Consider the following 21,182-nt stretch of genomic DNA (forward strand, 5'->3'; position numbering starts at 1 on the left):
AAATCAGAACTTTGCATATTGTATGGTAACACTTTATAATAACTACACACTATAAATCATTTATTAAGCATTAGCAAATAGTGAACTCATTATCTGTTAAGCATTTACTCTACATTAATAAGCGTTAGTAAGCAGCTTATAACTGCAGCTACAAATGCTCCATTCTTGACTTATAAGCACCTATATAATGTGTTTAATGATTGTATTTTCATACTTAGTTAATGATTTATTTTTCATTACTAAATTAAGTATTGAATTATTTACAAACTGTTTGTATTTAAGAGTAGTTGAAGGTTTTTAGGATCATTCAGAATGAGTTGGTAAATGATTTATAAACTATTGAAATCAACGTTTATATGTCTTATTATTCAGGCCTATATTAATGGTTACTATATATGTTAATAAATGCTTTATTAACTCAACTTCATGCAGTTTTGTGACCTAATCTAAAGTGAGGACTACTCATGCTTTATAAATCCCTTTTTTTTTTAGATTTAACCCCATTTGTAATCTTTAACATTCAACTGTAATTTAATTACACATTTTTTAGTAACTGTAATGAATTACTGTTACATTTATTTTGTAATTAAATTACGTAACACTGTTACTGTCAGGGTTCTGCCACTCTGGTCTTTTAAATTCTTGTTTTGGTGGCAGAGCTCGGACACTACCCAGGTCTGGTCCTGTTTCTGTCTCTCTGCGTCCCTCAGACGCGTGCGCTCTTGTACTCGTGATTGTGTTTTCGTCTGTCAGCAGCGTGGTGTTTCATTCCCAGCGTCTCAGTCTTGTTGGTTTCGGTTTTGGTCGGCGCTGGGATGAAGCATGCACGCTGCGTGTGTGAGCGCACGGTGAGTGTTTTCATTCATCGTGTGCTCGTGTCTTGCGTCTTTTGTCAAAGCACGTGGCTCGGTGTTTACATTGTGGTCACGTGCTTTTGTCGTGTGCTTCAGTGTTGTGCTCGTCTTGTCATGAACATGCGGTTGATGAGTTCTCTCATTGGCCGCATGTTCTTGTCCTGTGTCATGTGAGCGCATGGCTTGTGTTGTCTCTCTGTGTCATGCGCTCTCCCGTCTATTGTCTAGTCCCACCCTCCTTGTTAACCCATTATTAGTTAATTATGTTCATCTGTTTTTTTGTTAATTTCCTACAGTTTATAAACCCCTTATGTCTGCTGTCCTGTGCGAGTTCGTCATCATATGTTGTCGATGTTTACCTGTCCTGCTGTGTCCAGTCCTGCCTTGTCCTGCCTGCCCAGTCAAGTTTGTTTGTTTGATTTATTGTTTGCTGTAGTAGTGTTTTCCCCCTCGGGGTTGTTTATTTTTGCCTTTTATTTTATTTTATTAATGATAAATCCTACTTCACTCTGCGCTTGGGTCCTCGCTCCTTTTTCCCTTTACCGGAACGTGACAGTTACATGTAACTACTATTCCTTAACACTGGGTGTTATCATAGGGTTACCACAAAAATACAATATTAAAACCATGATTTCAAAAACATTTTTTTAAAACAACAGTAGGAACCAATGGTTACTACAGTCATATTTACTATAGCAATGTTTGTAAGGGCACACACACACATTTTGTAACCTTGTGAGAGAGCCAATCCATTTTTTAATCCATAGCTTCTGCGGGCATAATATGACAAATTCATCTTCTTATGCAAATGAAAGTGACATTTATCATGACATGCATACTTGCAAAGCTCAGTCCGACTAGAAGACTCAATAAGTCCAACCGGATCTGTCACAGTGCTTAAGTACGGATGAGAACCAGTAGGGCAGCATTATTACTATTTCTCGGCACTACAGATTACAAGCACCATTATGAAATTGCCTGTGAAAACGGTCGTGAAAGACATATCTCTGTCCTATGCTGTTAGATTTTGTTTCTTTATCCTACAAAAAAAGAGTGATTTACACTGAGGTACTTTTTTGGTTTTGTCACTTAGTGTTAATTAATGAACTTACAAGTACTGATGTGTTGTTTTTCCACTTTGCTTTTGCGTCACAAGTGCATTGCCACAGGTTGTGGTGAGACATGAAAGCTCTGTGCTTCAGCTGCCTCCATAGCAACAGTGAAACATCACAATTTGCTAAACCTTAATTTAAGCGGACTGGCTTCTCCAGGCACTTTCAGGCTCTTGTGTTTTCTCCTCGCTGTGTTCTGCTGAAAACTGGCTAACAGTGGTAGTTTGTATATCGTTATGGCTTTGCATTTCTCGGTTATGTTAAGTCATTCATTTATGCTTGTTGTTTTGTCCACCCTAAACTGGTCACCAGTGGTGTAGTCCTTGCTATACGCACGTATACTCAGTATGCTTACTTTTTTCTACGAGCTGTTTGGGTATTACCACTTCTGAGGATCAATAATTGAGTATACCCTCGGTGTACTCACATGTTTTTCTGATTAAAATTCCCTAATTTACGTGTATTTGCGTCCACTTTAACTGCATACCAAACGGGTTTTTTTTAACTCACAACTTAATTTGTTAAGATGTGTCCATTTCTTACAATTCTTACTTAAAAATATACATTTACATTTACATTTAGTCATTTAGCAGACGCTTTTATCCAAAGCAACTTACAAATGAGGACAAGGAAGCAATTTACACAACCAAGAGCAACAATGAATAAGTGCTATAAGCAAGTTTCAGGTCTGTAAAGTCTAAGAAGGGAAGTATTAGTATTTTTTTTTTTTTTTTTTTGTACAGTTAGTGTGATATTCAGAGAGGCAATTACAGATTAGGAAGTGTAGTGGAGACTAAATAGTTGAGTTTTTAGTCGTTTCTTGAAAGTAGCGAGTGACTCTGCTGTTCTGATGCAGTTAGGGAGTTCATTCCACCAACTGGGCAGATTGAGCGTGAGCGTTCGCGAAAGTGATTTCTTCCCTCTTTGGGATGGAACCACGAGGCGACGTTCATTCACTGAACGCAAGTTTCTGGAGGGCACATAGATCTGCAGAAGCGAGCGCAGATAAGAAGGAGCAAGGCCAGAAGTCACTTTGTAGGCAAACATCAGAGCTTTGAATTTGATGCGAGCAGCAACTGGCAGCCAGTGCAAACGGACTAGCAGCGGAGTGACATGTGCTCGTTTAGGTTCATTGAAGACCACTCGTGCTGCTGCATTCTGGAGCAGTTGAAGAGGCTTGATAGAGTTAGCTGGAACTGATATATGACACAATTTTCTTAGTTTACCCCAAAATGATCTGATCCACCCTAAAATGAAAATCGTAAAATCGCCCCTGTAAAACAGTGCATTTTATGTTCTAAATAATGCTGTTCAAACGATAGATCTGCGACAGAGAAATTACGGGTTTTGGGTCACGACATCGTTGTTTTCCCAAACAATGCATCGTACTATAGTTCAGCCGTGAGTTACGTTGTTGTTTGGGAAACACACCCCTAAACGTCTTCAATATTTCTCTAAAAACTGCTTGGGGGATTGTGAGTAAACTTCAAAAGTCATCTCTTTATTTAAATACTCTTTTATTATTAATACCTTTTGTAATTCATGTGTTTATTTAATAAAAAGTTGATCTATGATTTCTTTCTTCAAAATGTATATTTGTGACTGCTAAATATTCAGTTTTACTACACGAGTAATTCTTGATTTTTTTTCAAATGCTTCCAGGTCGACATTTATTTATATATTTTTATTTGTGAGTTTTAATGTAATACGATCATGTTGTGTGTATTTTGTTTTCTCTGACTGTTCTACCGAGGTTAGGCTAATGTTCTGTTACCATAGATGATTATCTAATTGAGTTGCTTATTATATTGTTTCCCTGTTTATATAATCCTGTCTTCACATGCTATCGGAAATTCCCAATTTCCTACTTCCCACTAACACAGTCATAACTACAAGATCACATTCCAACTCCTTGATTTCAGAAAGTATAGGAGCCACATGGGTTATTCTAGCTTAGTTTTACACCCAAACATATTTTCAGATATTTACTTTTAAAACATTTAGCATCCCATTTATCACTCTTTTCACAAAGTTGTGCTTTTATAGTTTGCATAGAGATGACAAGAGAATCATAATCAAATACTTGCACTTTGAAACCCATCTTTAAAGCTTGAGACTCACACAAAAGCTCTTGTAAGCGCACATGATTTATAATTTTTTATGTGTGTGTGTGTGTGTGTGTGTGTGTGTGTGTGTTTAGCTGTGTAATGTAGATGTATCCTAAATAAGGTCAATTGTGTTCTACAGTATTCTAATGGAGATTTTTTTAATGCTGTGCTAATGTTTAGCCAAGGCTTTTTTTTCCATCTGTGGTTGACTTGAAACTATAACCTCACTCTTCTTGTCCTTGAGAGGCTTTTTGAATGTGCCTGCTTCCTTCCACCTTTTCGGTAATTCTTGGCTCCTTATTTTGTCTTTAGGGACTCCAGCAGGACACAGTCATGGCTTGTGTGTAATTTTGGCTTGCCCTACTTTTCCAGGGATGTTTAATTGCTTGTCTGTCCGCCTTCCTCCCCATAGGCATTGTGTTCACCGGTAGTATTTGGGCCCACCGTTAAAGTCTCATCCATTCGTTATTCAAAATAAGAGGAAAGCTTATTAATATTGTGATTCTTTTTAAGGATGTGTTTGTATAAGGGTTTTTATTCTGAATATTATTGTAAAAGAAGTCTGTATTTTGAAAAGGGGGACAGTGGAACAAATGTAAAATATTTTAAGGTTTGGTTGTTTGATAGTGATTAAGAAAATACTGCATTTACAGTGCATCCAGAAAGTTTTCATAGCGCTTTACTTTTTCCACATGTTTTTATGTTACATTCATTCATTTATTTCCTCCAAATTCTACATACAATACCTCATAATGAGTTTTTGAAATTGTTGTAAATTTATTCAAAATAACAAAACCTGACAAATCACATGTACCTCAGTATTCACAGCTTTTGTTCAATACTTTGTTGATGCACCTTTGGCAGCAATTACAGCCTCAAGTCTTTTTGAATATGATGCCACAAGCTTGGCACACCTGTCTTTGGGAATTTTTGCCCATTCCTCTATCAGGTTGGATGGGAAGCGACGGTGTACAGCCATTTACAGATCTCTCCAAAGATGTTCAATAGGATTTAGGTCTGGGCTCTGGCCGGGTTACTCAAGGACATTCACAGAGCTGTTGTGAAGCCACTCCATTGACATTTTTGTCCTGCTGGAAGAGGAACCGTCGCCCCAGTCTGAGGTCAAGAGCACTCTGAAGCAGGCTTTTATTCAGGATGTCTCTGTACATTGCTGCATTCATCTTTCCCTCTGTCCTGACTAGTCTTCCAGTCCCTGCTGCTGAAAAACATCCCCACAGCATGATTCTGCCACCACCATGCTTCACTGTAGGGATGGTATTAGCCTGGTAATGAGCGGTGCCTGGTTTTCTCCAAATGTAATGCCTGGAATTCACTTCAAAGAGTTCAATTTTAGTCTCATCAGACCAGAGAATTTAGTTTCTTATGGTCTGAGAGTTCTTCAGATGCCTGTTGGCAAATTCCAGGCAGAGAGTGGCTTCTGTCTGACCACTCTACCATACAGGCCTGATTGGTGGATTGCAGCACAGATGGTTGTCCTTCTGTAAGGTTCTCCTCTCTCCACAGAATAACACTAGAGCTCAGACAGAGTGACCATTGTGTTATTGATCACCTGACTAAGGCCCTTCTTAGCCTTAGATTAGATGGCCGGCCAGCTCTAGGAAGAGTTCTGGTGGTTCTAAACATCTTCCACTTATAGATGATGGAGGCCGCTGTGCTCATTGGAACTTTCAGAGCAGCAGAAACATTTCTGTAACCTTCCCCAGCCTTGTGCCTCGAGACAATCCTGTCTCTGAGGTCTACAGACCATTCCTTTGTTCTTCATGTACCCCCCATGCTGGTTTCACTAACACGACTTCCGGGAGCAACCTAGCTTAACTCCCATGTGGCCTCCCATCCAGGTACTGACCGGGAACAGCCCTGCTTAGCTTCAGTGGACAATCGTGTGAGAGCTGCAGAGAGCTAGCTGCTGGATAGTTCACCCAAAAAGAAAGTTAATCACTGTTTATTTCCCCTCAAGTGATTTCAAACCTTTATTAGCATATTCACAAACAAGACATTTTGAAGAAAACTAAAAACCTGTGACCAGTGACTTCCACAGTGAGAAAAACATTTTCAACATATGCTTTATGTTCAACAGAAGAAAGAAAGTCAAACAGGCTTGGAGCAAGTAAAGGGTGAGCAGATTATTATAGAATGTTCAGTTTTTGTGTGAACTACCCCTTTAATTCTTTAGGTGGCACACGATAAAGCTAAAAACTTGCTTTATAAAAGTACGACTTGGATGTAAATGAACATAAAACTTAAGTAATATGTTCTTGCTTTGCAATACAAACCTTAACACTCAATGGTGTGAAAGTGTTCAAATATCTGCCATTAAACTGAAGTGGTATAACTGAGTTCCAGGTATTAGCATGTCAGCTTTAACAAACTCACACAGCAAGATTGAAATCAAGATCTGCTAGAAAGAAGACAACCTATAAGAAATCTCTCAAGGATCATTTTTACATTAGCAGGCCTTTTGACAGTGTGGAGAATAAATGCTGTGACATGTTATAAATTGCACCTGACGCAGTTCAAAAGCAATCATGAAATTGAGCTTGATAGCTGAAAGCCTCATTCAAATGATGCAGTAACAATTGAAAACGTTTTTTTCTGATGCATTTTTGAATGTTTTGCATATAAATGACAACACTGTCAAAATCCCTGATTACACAGATCTGTCTTGTAGTACACCAGAATTAATACACATTGCTATAGGCTGAATAAGAACATGCATACACTGTAAAAATAATTAACAGTGTGTTTTGTGATTCACTAGTGTTTTCCTCTTTTTATGGGTTTAAATTGCATTTTGGGATTTTGATCTCTGCTCTGTCCACTTTGGATGTTGAAAACTGAACTCCAACAGTGAATTTTATTGACATTTTGCTATTTTTAAATAATATAATAAGAAACAATATAGAGAGAAATAAGCCTATAAAATAACAGAAAATGTCAACCCAGGCTCATTCTGAAAACGTAGTCCCGTGGACGTTTCTGGAGACCGCGAAATACGTCCCGGGAGGCACATATTTGTGCAGTTTTTGTTTTCGCATCTCAAACTTCTCTGGCAAGAGAAGGCTCATCTCAAACCTACCGAGAGCATCTAAGTTACCAAGAAACGCGGAGGGGTTCTCTCATTCGCAAACATTCCGTTAAAAATGCACGCTTCCAGCAGTTCCACGAATCAAATATCTTGTTTGTCACGAGGGGCATGAATGAAATGTTCCTGAGTGAAAGTGCCAAACAACAGGTAAAGTCCACCATTTGATAATTTGGCAAATAATTTGACTACTGATGTCCATATAAACACAGTCACTGTTTTTCTCCCCTGCGTCTGTTTGTTTTGTCTCTGTGAAAATCAGCGCGTGCTCCCATTTTAATGCACCTTCCCTCTTTACCTTCTCCAACACTCCCCCTTAAACAGAGTTGGACACACCCACTTTCGTGACTTATTCCAAACTAGAGGTGTGAAAACACCCTGCTGAAACAGGGGGGGTTCGTGGCCCTTTAACAAAAGGTGCGTTCGACATGAAGCACAGCTGCAGTCGGTGATCAACGAGATTAGCTGAGCGCAGGTGGGGGCGGAGTTGAAAACGGAGCTGTCAAGCCGGACAGCTAGACACTTCGGTACTCAAAGTTGCTGCTGTCATGATGACCGATCACACTGCTTCATCATAATTTTTTATTTATAACAACAAAACATTTTCAAATAAAACAGAATACAGTCTCTTCAAACTATAGTTGTACAATTTTGAACAATAAGGGAGAATTATGATTAAAATATATAACAAATGCTTTCGGAATTTGTCCAATAATAAACCCGAAACACACGTGTTTGTTGTCATGTGAGGAACTCGGCCAATCGTGTAATATCGGTGTCGTCATCAGAGCTCCTGCAGCCGCTCTTCAGATGCTGCACGGTCTGAGTCTGCCGCCTGATCTCGGAGCACTGTCGCGGTACTTTGATGCCACATGTGACAGTCACGTGGCTTCGGCACAGCATCAATCCGGACAAGATTTCTAACCAGCATGCACTGTTGTAAGACAGATTTCGATCGATCTGCGCAGCGCTGCATGAAGTCGAACGCACCTAAAGTTACTGCATTGTTCATACTTGCTCATGGTTTTGGATTTAGGCTTGCAAATCAAAATGTACTCGTGGTTTATTTGTATATAGTAGTGCTTGTTATAAACAATGTATCTTCATTATTTTGTTAAAATTAATTTGCCCTCAGAATATCTAATACAATTTCATAACCTTCTTGCTCCCCTTGAAATGACTTTTCATCACTTCTGGTCACATGGAATGCATTTGGGGCGGGGCTATCAGTGCGTGTCTCGTTGCTGGCCTGCCTTCATCCATTCATCAATATCCCTCCATTTTGTTAGCTACATCCATCTTCCAACAATTCAATTCCCAACAGACAAAAATCATGCGGTTCTATACTTCCTAAACTTGTTTAATGCCGACTTTAAAAAAATACATCCATTTTCTGCTCCATGAAAATATTTGTTATTTTGATACGACTTCGCCCAATGCTCAGTACTTATATAAAAAGTGTTTAAATGGTCTTCATTTTCCTCAAGTATTTGTAGTTCATTGATTATAGAGCAGTTGTCCATGGCGGTTGATTTCAGTAGGTATCTTGACATTCAGTCTTCTCAGCAGGAGAGAATGGGAGATGGAGCAGAGCGATGAACAGACGAGACCAACAGGCCTGCTAATTATCCAAGCAGAAATAAACCAGCTGTCAGTCTAATGCACGACTGCTGTGCTTCACTCAAATGAGACTCCAGCCCACCCAAGAGACACAAAACGGTGGGCTCTTGAGTCAGCAGAATGACTTCTGGCAGATTTGTCAAGTCATTCGGCATGGTTTTAAGCAGATAAGTGAGGTATTTCTGAAATAGTTTATGGGGTTGCCATTATATTTAATGAATTACGCAGTTATCAGATATGACAGACTGTATTACAGTCCTACTAGGCAACTCAAAAATAACTAATTTTGCATTCTATAACGTTAAAATTTAAAAATAAAAAGTTCCTGAATTCCTAGTTAAACTTTACAATAAGTTATAGTTACAATAGGTAATGTTATGAATAATGAGTGTTATTCAAATGAGTGTTATTCAGATCTTATACAATACTTCTACAAACCCAAATAAGAAAATGTTGGGACAGAATAAAAAAAGGGAAATAAAAAAGGAAAGCGATTTCTAAATGTACTTTGACGTATTTCATTGCAGACAATACAACAAACATTATATAATTTTAGTTCTTGCAACACATTTCCAAAAAAAGCTGGAACAGTAAAACATTTACCACTTCGTCATGTTGCCATTCCTTTTCACAACACTTAAAAGACATTTAGGGACTGAAGACACCAAGTGATCAAGTGTTTCAGGTGTAATTTTGTCCCATTCTTCCTGCAAACAAGCCTTAAGATGTGAAACCGTACGGGGTATTCATTGTCCAATTTTGTGCTTCGAAATGTGCCACACATTCTCAATTGGAGACAAGTCGGGACAGCAGACAGGCAAGTCAAAAATACTTTACTCATCTTCCTTTGCAGCCAGGACTTTGTAATGTGGTTTTGCATTGCCTTATTGAAATATGCATTGGTATCCTTGGAAAAGAAGGGATATTGTGCTCCAAAATCTCTATGTACTTTTCAGCATTAATACTAATACTAATAAGTTACCATTGCCAAGGGCACTGACACAAGCCTACACCATGACAGACCCTTGCTTTAGTCTTGTAGCTGGAAACAGTCTGGATGATCCTTTTCTTCTTTAGTCCGGAGTACATGGTGTCCATTCCTTCCCAAAAATACCTGGAAAGACACCTGATCGTCTGATCACAGCAAAAGTTTCCACCGTGTGATGGTCCATCCAAGATGCCTCCGAGCATAAAGAAGTTGACATGCTTTTGGACATTGTTAACATAGGGCTTTTTTGGCACAGTACAGTTTTAAATGGCATTTGTGAATGTAACTACATATTGTAGTTGACAAACGTTTGCCAAAGGAGTTCTGAGCCCATGTGGTGATATTATAGATCAATGACGATTCCTGATGCAGTGCCACCTGAGGGATCGGAGATCACGGTAGTTCAGCTTAGGCTTACTCCCTTGTCCTTTACACACTGAAATTCCTCCAGATTCCTTGAACCTTTTAATGATTTTATGCACTATGTTGAAGGTGAAATATCCAAATGTCTTCCTATCTTCTTTGAGGAACATTGTTTTTAAACATTTCAATAATTTTCTCAGGTATTTTCTTGGCAAACTAGTGATCATCGGACTAGACCTTTCATCCTCACTATGGTCTGAGTTTGTGTATTATTTTAATTAGCTTATTCCAGTGGTGTCCAAACTTGGTCCTAAAAGGTCCAAGCTGTCCCGACTTGTCTCCATTTGAGAATGTGTGGCACATTTTGAAGCACAAAATTGGACAATGAATACCCCGCACTGCTTCACACCTTAAGGCTTGTTTGCAGGAAGAATGGGACAAAATTACACCTGAAACACTTCATCACTTGGTGTCTTCAGTCCCTAAACGACTTTTAAGTGTTGTGAAAAGGAATGGCAACATGACGTAGTGGTAAATGTTTTACTGTTTTACTCTAAATTACTAGACCTTTCATTCTCACTATGGTCTGAGTTTGTGTATTATTTTAATTAGCTTATTCCAGTGGTGTTCAAACTTGGTCCTGGAAGGCTGGTGTCCTGCATATTTTAGTTCCAACCCCAACACACCTGAACCAACTAATCAAGCTCTTTCCATGTATACTAGACTTCCAGACAGGTGTGTTGGAGGAAGTTGGAGCTAACCTATGCAGGACACCGGCCCTCCAGGACTGAGTTTGGACACCCCTGGTTTATTCAAACACACACATTTGGTGACTTACCCATAGATGTAATGATTTTTTGACATTGCAGGCTTTATATTTTCTACCCTTCCCGCTAACCCTCAAAGAAAACATTCTCCAGTTTTACATTTTCAAATCACATCATTCTGGACGAAAAACATGTGGTCCCCACAGTTTAGTGAATACCAGCAACACACACAAACAAGTACGCAAACAAACACACACAGCTTGTGCAAACACCCAACCAAATAACCAAAAAGAAGAACCAAATAACACAACAGTTGAACACCTTGTATATTTTTATTATTTTCAACCTAAAGAATACACAATTCGAAAATACTCAAGGCTTTGCTACATCTCAACTAACAACACCACAAGATTCCAAAGTTCCATTTTCTGACAACAAATATAAAAATGGAAAAAACAGCAGACCTGTGACCAAACAGAGCAGGAAAAAAAAAATCAAGCTTTGGCAGGAATTCGGATGAAACATTTCACCAGATCATCTCAAAAGAGTCCAAGGTTTGGGCCCTGGTTAAATGCAAGCGTAAACACCAGCTAAAGCGAGTCGCGAAGCTCTAAACACCTCCATCCATTGAGAAACAGTGTGAATGTAACAACGTGTCTAGACGGAGAAACACACCATATAAGGTAATTGCTCTCATGACTTATTTACATTGAGGTTCAAAGTAGGAACCATACCATTCTGTACATGTAGAATATGTTCTTTTGCCACTTTAGTGCTGGCCTATAACCTTATTTTTCTTAGTATGTTGTAATAGGTCGTACATAAAAATGAGGTTAACAGGTAGGGTTTCTGTTTTCATATTCTAATAAGAGAGCATCTATATTTTCTTCTGTTTTAGAGATAAATGCACAAAACTCCCAGTGTTTTATCATGCCTGATCGCTGTAACCTAACTACTAAGGGGCTTATGGGGTATTTCTGAATCCATTATGGGTCATTGACACTCACAGACATCGATTGTGGGGGAAACCGCTGGACAAGATTGCAGAGTCATGCCTTTGTACAAACAATAGCTGAATAATAAATACGAAATCAAATGTACAACGAAAATAAATAGTAATGGATAACAGAAAGGAGTAAGATTAAAACTACACAGCTAAAAACGTAAACGTCAGACTCAAAGAAACGAATGAAATGTTGGGGAATTGGGGGACTGAGTTGGACGTGATGAAAACCCTTTAGAAAGCGGCAGATTCTCATTGGCTGTCTGTGTTGGGGGGCTTGACGTCATGTTGGGCGCTTCCAGCCGGGAGCCATGGGGAAAGCGAGCGCGAGGTGGTCTGCTTGGCCATGCTGTAGTGGCTGATGACGGTGTAAAATCGCCCACGGCTGTTGCCGTCCTGGGCAGTGTAATAGGCCTCCAGCGAGGCAGGGATGCAGCGTTTGTGCTGTTGGGAAAGGTGGAAATTACAAATCGATGTCAGTTTTCATTCTAAAGCCAACATGTCCTCCTTATGTGACACATAATGATTGTTCTGTACTGTCTTGTGTTAAAACTACTTGTATAGCATGTCTTAGGTTATGTGTATAGTTAACTATTCAGAGTATGTATTGATAGATTACTCCTCCTGTATGCTAGTTATGGATAGGTTTAAAATAGCCCTTTCTGTCCAGTATCTTTGTCATGATGACAGTAAATAATATTTGACTAGATATTTTTCAACACACTTCTATACAGCTTAATTAGGAATGTTAGGGTAATTAGGCAAGTAACAATGGTTTCTTCAGTAGACAGTCGAAAAAAAAGGGGCTAATAATTTTTACCTTAAAATTACTTTTAAAAAATGTAAAACTGCTTTTATTCTAGCCGAAATAAAACAAATAAGAAGAAAAAATATTATCAGACATACTGTGAAAATTTCCTTGCTCTGTTAAACATCATTTGGGAAATATTTAAAAAAGAAAAAAGAAATCAAAGGGGGGCTAATAATTCTGACTTCAACTGTACGTGTTAAGTATACTTTTAATATTGGTTTATTTTTGTGACATGCACCAAAACAAGTTCAAATTAACATATTGTAGCAATGTTGTCCAGCAGTCAGATCTTGTATGAAACTTATCCTGTTTAAACTAGATTCAAAAGTGTTTTTTCTGCAAAAGTAGTTGTTGAAACAAACACCACTAGTAGATGAGCGGAGAGGACTTATGTGGTGTTCTGGCAGAGCAGAAGTGTGTGTGTACTGGTTTTGGTGGTTTACAAGGACAGTTTTTAATATAATGACATGCATATGGCATAGCTTTGCTCTTGTTACGATGGTTTATGACTAACTGTAATTTAATCATTCATTTTACTTCAGCTTAGTCCTTTATTAATCAGGGGTCGCCACAGCGGAATAAACCGCCAACTCTTCCAGCATATGTTTTACACAGCGGATGCCCTTCCAGCTGCAACCCAGTACTGGGAAACACCCATACACACTTATTCATTATGGCCAATTTTGTTTATCCAATTCTGAAAGATATTGTGAAGATATTAGGGAAACCAGAGCACCGGGAAACTCACGCGAACACGGGGAACTAGCAAACTCCAGATAAATGCCAACAGGCCCAGCAGGGACTCAATCCAGCAACCTTCTTCTTTTGAGGCGACAATGCTAACCACTGAGCCACCATGCCGCCTTTAACTGTAATTCAAAACACTTCAAAATCATGCTTAATGGTGTCTTTTGACATTAAAATTTTGCCTGATTTAGGTAGGAATGGTGCAGGGCCATATAATAAGTGTTTATTTCTGTACAAAATACATTACGCCAATGGAAAGTCCCTGTAAACCACCAAAGTTCCTAAGTGTGTGCGTACAACTATGACATTGAGTTGTTCAACAAGTACAGTAGCTTTCTAACTGGCAACATGTCTGATCTTTCTAAATGTCAGTAATTAAGATTTATGTAACATTTATTGTGCTCAAAACAAAAAAAACATTGTGAGTATTGTGATCTTCCACTTACCTTATACACAAAGCCGTCAGGGCAGGTGTGGTCATAGGTGAAGGCTTTGTACACCACCAGGAACACTATGCAGGCCAGGAAGGCTAAGGCCAGAACAATAAGGATGGTGACCTGTATGTGGAAAAAGAAAAACATTTTAGGATCAAATAATGTGAAGTATTGTTTTACCCACACTCGAAGTTGGTCCTCACCATCTGACCCATCCAAGCGCCCACACACACACAGACACGTTATAAGAGAGAAATGAGTTCACACACACATACAAAAACAAACACTGTAAGAATAGACCTGAAGCAGTGGGCAGCCATTTCCTCCAGCACCTGGGGAACCATGGAGTTAATCCACCTGACTTTTAGTTTTGAAAAATTGAACAGTCTTATCTTAATAGAATAGTTTTGAAAACAGGAAGTTTTATCGGTGGCTAAAAAAACACTGGTAAATACAGGTTATTAAGGGTGACTTGTTCAAGGGCCTCTGACTTAGTTGAGAGCGCCGTTCATTCACTATCCTCACCGGGAATAGAATCTGTGACCTTTGGATTCTGACTCCTTAACCACTAGATCTCAACTGCCCCTACAACCGTTAGGCCACAACAAAGAGTGAATGACATCGATAGCCAGGGCTTAAATATTGCTGTGGTTGTCCAAGGATGAATGCCTGTAGACTTACCTTGGACATTCATTCATTCATTCATTCATTCATTCATTTTCCTTCAGCTAAGTCCATTATTTATTAGGGGTCACCACAGTGGAATAAACCATCAACTATTCAGGCATAAGTTTAATGCTGTGTTCACACCAGACGCGGAACGCGCAGATAAATCGCGCTATTCACGCGTAAATAGCTGCGTGAACATTTGAGTTTACTCGCTTCATTCGCGCGTCAAATCTGCTTCATTCGCGTGTCAAATTCACTTCAGAACAGACGCGGATTCCCGTGAGGGGCAGGGCTTCTGTCTGCCCGGTGACTCTAGCTTCGTAGCTAAATAGCTAACATGGATTTTATGAAGAAAATAACAGTGTTTATGTGCTTTATGAAGGCTGAAAAACAGTGTTGATACGTTTAGGGTCGTGTCTGAGTCCACTACATGCTTTCAAAGGTGCATCCAGCTCTATGAGCTCATAAACTCCTCCAGAAACTGAGCCTGGATGACGGAGGCTTTCAGCGGTGCTTCTGACTGAGCCAAGCCCAGTTTGATGACTTGTTGTCGGACTCGGTGTTGGCTGGAAGATTTCCCCCGGGACACCATTAACAGGTTCTACGTCACAATCACGGCCCACAAGAGCAAGCTCCTGATTGGTTAACGCGAAGTAACGTGAAGGTCAGGTTTTCGAACTCGAGCGATTCGCGCGTCAAACGGGCAAAATGCTCTATTCGCGCCGCGCCATTCGCGCAACTCGCATCATTCACGAATCAAACCGCAGGATGTCTATTCGCGTGTTTGCATTGACTTAACATGTAAATCACTCGCACTTGACGCGCGTTCCACGTCTGGTGTGAACGCAGCATTAGGCAACGGATGCCCTTCCAGCCACAACCCAGTACTGGGAAACACCCATACAGTCTCACATTCACAAACACACACTCATACACTATGGTCAAATTAGTTTGTTCAAATCACCTACAGCACATGTCTTGACGTAAGAAAATGTACGATTTTAAAAAGGATGCGTGGCACCTGACGCCACCCCTAAACCCAACCGTCATTGGGTGATACGCAAATCGTACTAAAATGTACGAATTAGATCGTACGAATTTGTACGAATTAGCCACTAAATGAAAAAGTTACGAATTGCCGTGAGATTGTGTTGAGCAAGTCATATCTCTCAGGCCCTTCGTTTTGGATGCTTTTCATGAACCGGCCCCCATAGCAAACTAATTTAATATCCCTGCTCCTGGTATATGTGAAAGGGTTAAACCTACCCATACTCCGAAACAAACTCTTCAGTTTCCCAAAACCACTAAACCTGTCACTAAATAAAATCAGCCATGTTCATATATTATAGTAAATCGGCCACAAAACAACTGCATGAACAGATATAATACAACTAATGTAAAACAAGTCCTAGTTTAATGGTCTTCTCCGCTTGCGCTCTCTAAATTTCAACCAAGCCTAAACTAAAACTAAACAGTCCACTGCGGACAACAGTGTGATCGCATCTCTGTTGTCTTCTTTCCCAGCAGCACTTTTTTTTCACATCCCTGTCATCTTCAAGCGCGTTCACCTCACAGGATGCAGTTCAATCTGTCACACTATATTTGTCTTGACAAAGCAGCTCATACAATAAATCTATGAGAACCAAACTCGAAATCCGCAGCTTAACGAAGGCAATTCTCAGCCAGACCAAAGTAATTTGTCAGGGGCGATTAGTTCTGTGAAACGGCAGGCCACTTTAGCGTTTTGGTCCCAGAAACAGCAAATGGATCTTTCTGAGGACTGGCTAATTAGAATTATGCAAATGAAGATGGAAGATAAATGAGAGAAAGCCAGTTGACATCTGAACATTTCAGAGCTCTTCCAGATATTGAGAAATGTCTGTGCTGTCAAAATGCTGCAACCTTTCTGTTATATCAATGAAATTAGCTATTATGTTAAAATGACCAGTAACAAGCACTATAAATCATTCATTTATGACACCAGAGCTGTCACTGGAAAAAGAAAACTGTATAATGAAATGGAGTTTTGGAGTGAATTTTAGATGAAAATAAAAGTTTCTAAAGGGATAGTTCACCCCACCCCTTTTGTTTCCTACTATGGAAGTTAATGAGTCCCAGAAACCAGCATTCTTCAACAAAAGAAAGAAACCCATAAAGGTTTAAAACCCCACGAGAGTGTACATTTTCATTTATTTATTTTTCTTTAGCTTAGTCCCTTATTTATCAGGGGTCAACACAGTGTAATGAACCGCCAACTATTCCAGCATATGTTTTACGCAGCCAATGCCTGTATCCTCCCATTAGGGAGAAATTATATCGTTTCAGCATCGATATCGCAATGTGATCATTGGAAGTAGTGCCCTATCATGCACCAGACACAATAAGGCTCAAGACGTATTTTCCAGTTGTTACTATTTTCAGACCAGTGCAGCTTTTGTATTATGTTATTATTACTAGTAGTAGTATTTATTATATGCATATTTATATTTGTTTTATTAAAAACAAGCTTAGATTTGTCCAACTGTCAGGTTTTGGACCATATAGGGCATAGGAAAGTGTGTTTGGATATACTTTTACATTGGACAGTTTTTTGATCACACTTCATTATTTTTGTACATTTATTCGTTTGCTGGAAAATAGAACTGAACTTAGAAATAATTTTAAAAGAAATCTTTGCACTTAACAACCAAATCTAAATATGTAGGCTAATGGATGTCTTCAGTAGAGTGCATACAACTGTGTTTCCTTATCTACTAAAGACAAAAGTAAAGAGGCCGAATGGAGGAGGCTCGTTCTTTATCCTCGCGCTGCAGATGCTCTGTTTAACCGTTTTCTCGCTAGTGAAGCATTGCACCTAAAAAGTCCGTCATGTAAATAGCAAATGTCCCATGCCGCAACTCGACTGACTCTTAAAGGGTATGGGAGATGAGACTTTGATTGGTTTATTCTCAAAACACACCAATAACTCATTAAGAGAACAACCACAACCCTGTTAGACGACGCGTCAAGGCGCAGAGCGTATTTTTTCCATCCTTAAAATAGAAAAAAGTGAACTCAGACATGTCCTTAATTTTGCACCATGCGCTTTAGACTTTGCGCCGAGATCATTAAAATAATGCCCTTTATTTCAATTGTATCTTTTTTTTGATTGTATTTATATATTGTTATGCATGAACAAATAATTAGCTCCCCTATGAATTTGGAAATGTTCTCAGTATGTCTGATAATATTTTTTTTTATTTTGGAGAAAGTCTTATTTGTTTTATTTCGGCTAGAATAAAAGCATTTTTTTATTTTTTAAAAACCATTTTAAGGTCAAAATTATTAGCCCCTTTAAGCTATATTTTTTTCAGATTGTCTACAGAACAAAGCATCGTTATACCTGTACAATAACTTGCCTAATTACCCTAACCTGCCTAGTTAACCTGATTAACCTACTTAATACAGCTTAAATGTCACTTTAAGCTGTATAGAAGTGTCTTGAAAAATATCTAGTAAAATATTGTTTACTGTCATCATGACAAAGATAAAATGAATCAGTTATTATAAATAAGCTATTAAAACTATTATGTTTAGAAATGAGTTAAAACAATTATTTTTGTTAAACATAAATTGGAAAAAAAAATAAAAAGGAGGGCGAATCCAGGGGGGGCTAAATATTCTTACTTATATATATATATTTTATATATATATATACGTTTTGCCATGGGTTTCCGCCGGGTACTCTGGTTAACCCCACAGTCTTAAAAACATACGCTATAGATGAATTGGAGGAACTAAATTGGCCGTAGTGTATGAGTGCATGTGTGAAGCCGAGAGTATATGGCTGTTTCCCAGTTCTGGGTTGCAGCTGGAAGGGCATCCGCTGCATAAAGCATATGCTGGATAAGTTGGCGGTTCATTACGTTGTGGCGACCCCTGACAAATAAAGGGACTAAGCCAAAGGAAAATAAATTAATTTATGACTCTTTTTAAGTCGTAAAGATCTCTATATAGATTCACTTGACATTTAATCAATATTTATATTTGACATCTCTAGTATGATATCATTAGAGATGACTGATGAGAACTACCAATGAAGAGTAGGTAAAATGTGAAATTCAGTATCAGCTGGATTCCTTTCATCTAACCATTATCTGATTTTTTTTCTCCCATTATCCACTCACTCACCACAGGTTAAACAAGCCTGATGTCCTTGCCCAAAATTGGCTCGTTTTGAACCATGTTGCTAAGCGGTGGGACTACTGCCAAAATGGCTGGGTGCCTTTCACGCTCTGAGTAGCATTTAGTTGAACCACTTTAGTGTTTTAAACCTGCCCCTAAAGGGATGCTTTTTAAAAAGTATGCTGTTTTTATATAACAATGTATAAAATCTGGCTATGATATGCAGAATAATGTCTTGCGTGGCTTCAATCTGAACACCTGCTGTTGTTGCCAGGATAAAATAAGTATTAAATATCAATTCATTTTTGTTTTTATAATATTAATGCTTAGGAGTCTCTGTAAACATTCACATTGTCTTTTTTTACATCCCCAACAAAAGGAAGACTTCAAAATAAGCTTCAATCAGGCAAATCAAATCTAGACCGGGGACAGAGTTGGCATAAAACCAGGTCACTCCAATTCAAATGTCTATGAGTTTGTGGCACACAAGACACAGTGCCATCTGCTTTGCTGTTTGTTTTCCCATCACCCCCAAAAAGTGTATTAATCATTATGGTGCCCTACAGATAAGCCTCAAGGTTGTAGGGCCGTTTTGTTGTTGTTGTTTTTCTTGGTCGCCAATGTTGTTGTTTTTTTGGTGGGGTCAGAATAATCTCTGTTCAGAAAACCATAATCCCCGGGGTGGATTTATTCAGTAGCTCATCTTTTTTGGAGTGCTGCTGATATTAATGCTTTTTGCTGATTCTGCGTGTACTATGGACATATATGAATAAAAATAAAATACTGCAAGTGGTACCAAAACTGGCTTGAAACTCACAAGCAAATGTTTGCATTTCCCTTTGTATTCTGCCTGGATTAGCAGAATTGTTACAACATTATTCCCCAAAACAAGAAACATTACGGTGAAAAAAAAAGGTAGAGCTGCCTCTGAAAATATAATACAACAAGACAATATTTTGTCCAGTGACATTTGGAAAAATATATATTTGTGATCCTAACACAGTGTCTACAATGAACACAAAAAAATTATCAAATTTATGTCTCAATTAAAGGCTGATTTATACTTATGTGTCAAGCGCACGCGTATGGTCTGGCGCGGCCTTCGCACAATCACATGCCGGCAGCTAGCTCTCTGCAACTCTCGCATGGTCGTCCACTGAAGCTAAGCAGGGCTGTGCCTGGTCAGTACCTAGATGGGAGACCACATGGGAAAGCTAGATTGCTGCCGGAAGTGGTGTCAGTGATGCCAGCAGGGGACGCCCAACCTGCGGTCTGTGTGGGTCCTAATGCCCCAGTATAGTGACGGGGACGCTATACTGCTCAGTGAGCGCCGTCTAATGGATGAGACGTTTAACCGAGGTCCCGACTCTCTGTGGTCGTTAAAAAAAACCTTCGAAAAAGAGTAGGGGTTTAACCCCGGCATCCTGGCCACTCCCCACTGCCCTTTGTCCATCATGGCCTCCTAATCATCCCCATATTCCAACTGGCTTCATCTCTGTCCAATCAGCTGGTGTGGTGTGCGGTCTGGCGCATAATGGCTGCCGTCGCGTCATCCAGGTGGATGCTGCACACTGGTGGTGGATGAGGAGATTCCCCCGCCCATTGTGTAAAGAGATTTGAAAGCCCAGAAAAGCGCTATATAAATGTAAGGAATTATTATTATTATTACATAGCCTTCGCTATGGCTGACACTGATGCATACCTCTCAAAAAATGTAACTACATGTTGCAGCGAAGGGCGGCACAAGCTCTGGGATTGGTCGGCTTGGTAGTGGTGACGAGCGAGGGCTGTGCTGACAGCCGCAAGCCCGGTGGAGTGAGTGTGTGGAGGAGCTCCAAATAGACTTTTGTTTTGTGTTTACCTTATGAAGAAAGTTGTTGCACGTCCGCTGGTTCCCACCTCTGAATGAGTGAGTTTTAGCTACTTGTAGTGTTCAGAAAAAAACAAAACTCCCACAAAGGAACTCGGAAGTGTTATTGCAGAGCAACACAAGCAGCATGCAGAGGTATGATACATGAATGTGCCCCACGCAGATTTCTGCATCTCGTTTATATATACTATGAACAGCAGCTACGCTAATTATTCTCTTTTAGGGCTGTGCAATTAATCGAAAATCCCATTTCGATTTCGATTATGGCTTCTAACGATTATGAAAAACCATTAATCGAGATAAACGATTATTGCATCATATACCAAAAGCGCGAAAGCACGCGGTCAGCATTCGGTCTCATTCGCACACTGAGACGAGCAGAGGAGCGCATCTAAAGTAATCTTAACATGAGCGCTTTAATGGTCAAATAGGTGTCAAAACGCGGGGATTAGTGATTATTCATATTAACCCTCATTTGCGTAATAAACAAACGAGTTGAGAATCAACAGACACGTCAAAGAGAAACCATTAAAGTGACAGTGTGAAATGCTGCCGCCTGTTTTATCATT

General features: G+C 39.3%; 1 protein-coding gene across 1 annotated transcript in view; it reads right to left on the reverse strand.

The window, feature by feature from the left end:
• Positions 1-11,228: 11,228 nt before the first annotated feature.
• nsg2 (neuronal vesicle trafficking associated 2) overlaps positions 11,229-21,182 on the reverse strand; it is a 49,788-nt gene continuing 39,834 nt past the window's right edge. Inside the window, 2 exon segments of the mRNA NM_200873.2 lie at positions 11,229-12,362; positions 13,923-14,033. Of these exon segments, the coding sequence (NP_957167.1) occupies positions 12,171-12,362; positions 13,923-14,033 (303 nt within the window). The 3' untranslated portion in view covers positions 11,229-12,170.

This window comes from Danio rerio, chromosome 21, assembly GCF_049306965.1.
Source record: "Danio rerio strain Tuebingen ecotype United States chromosome 21, GRCz12tu, whole genome shotgun sequence".
Taxonomy (NCBI): Eukaryota; Metazoa; Chordata; class Actinopteri; order Cypriniformes; family Danionidae; genus Danio; species Danio rerio.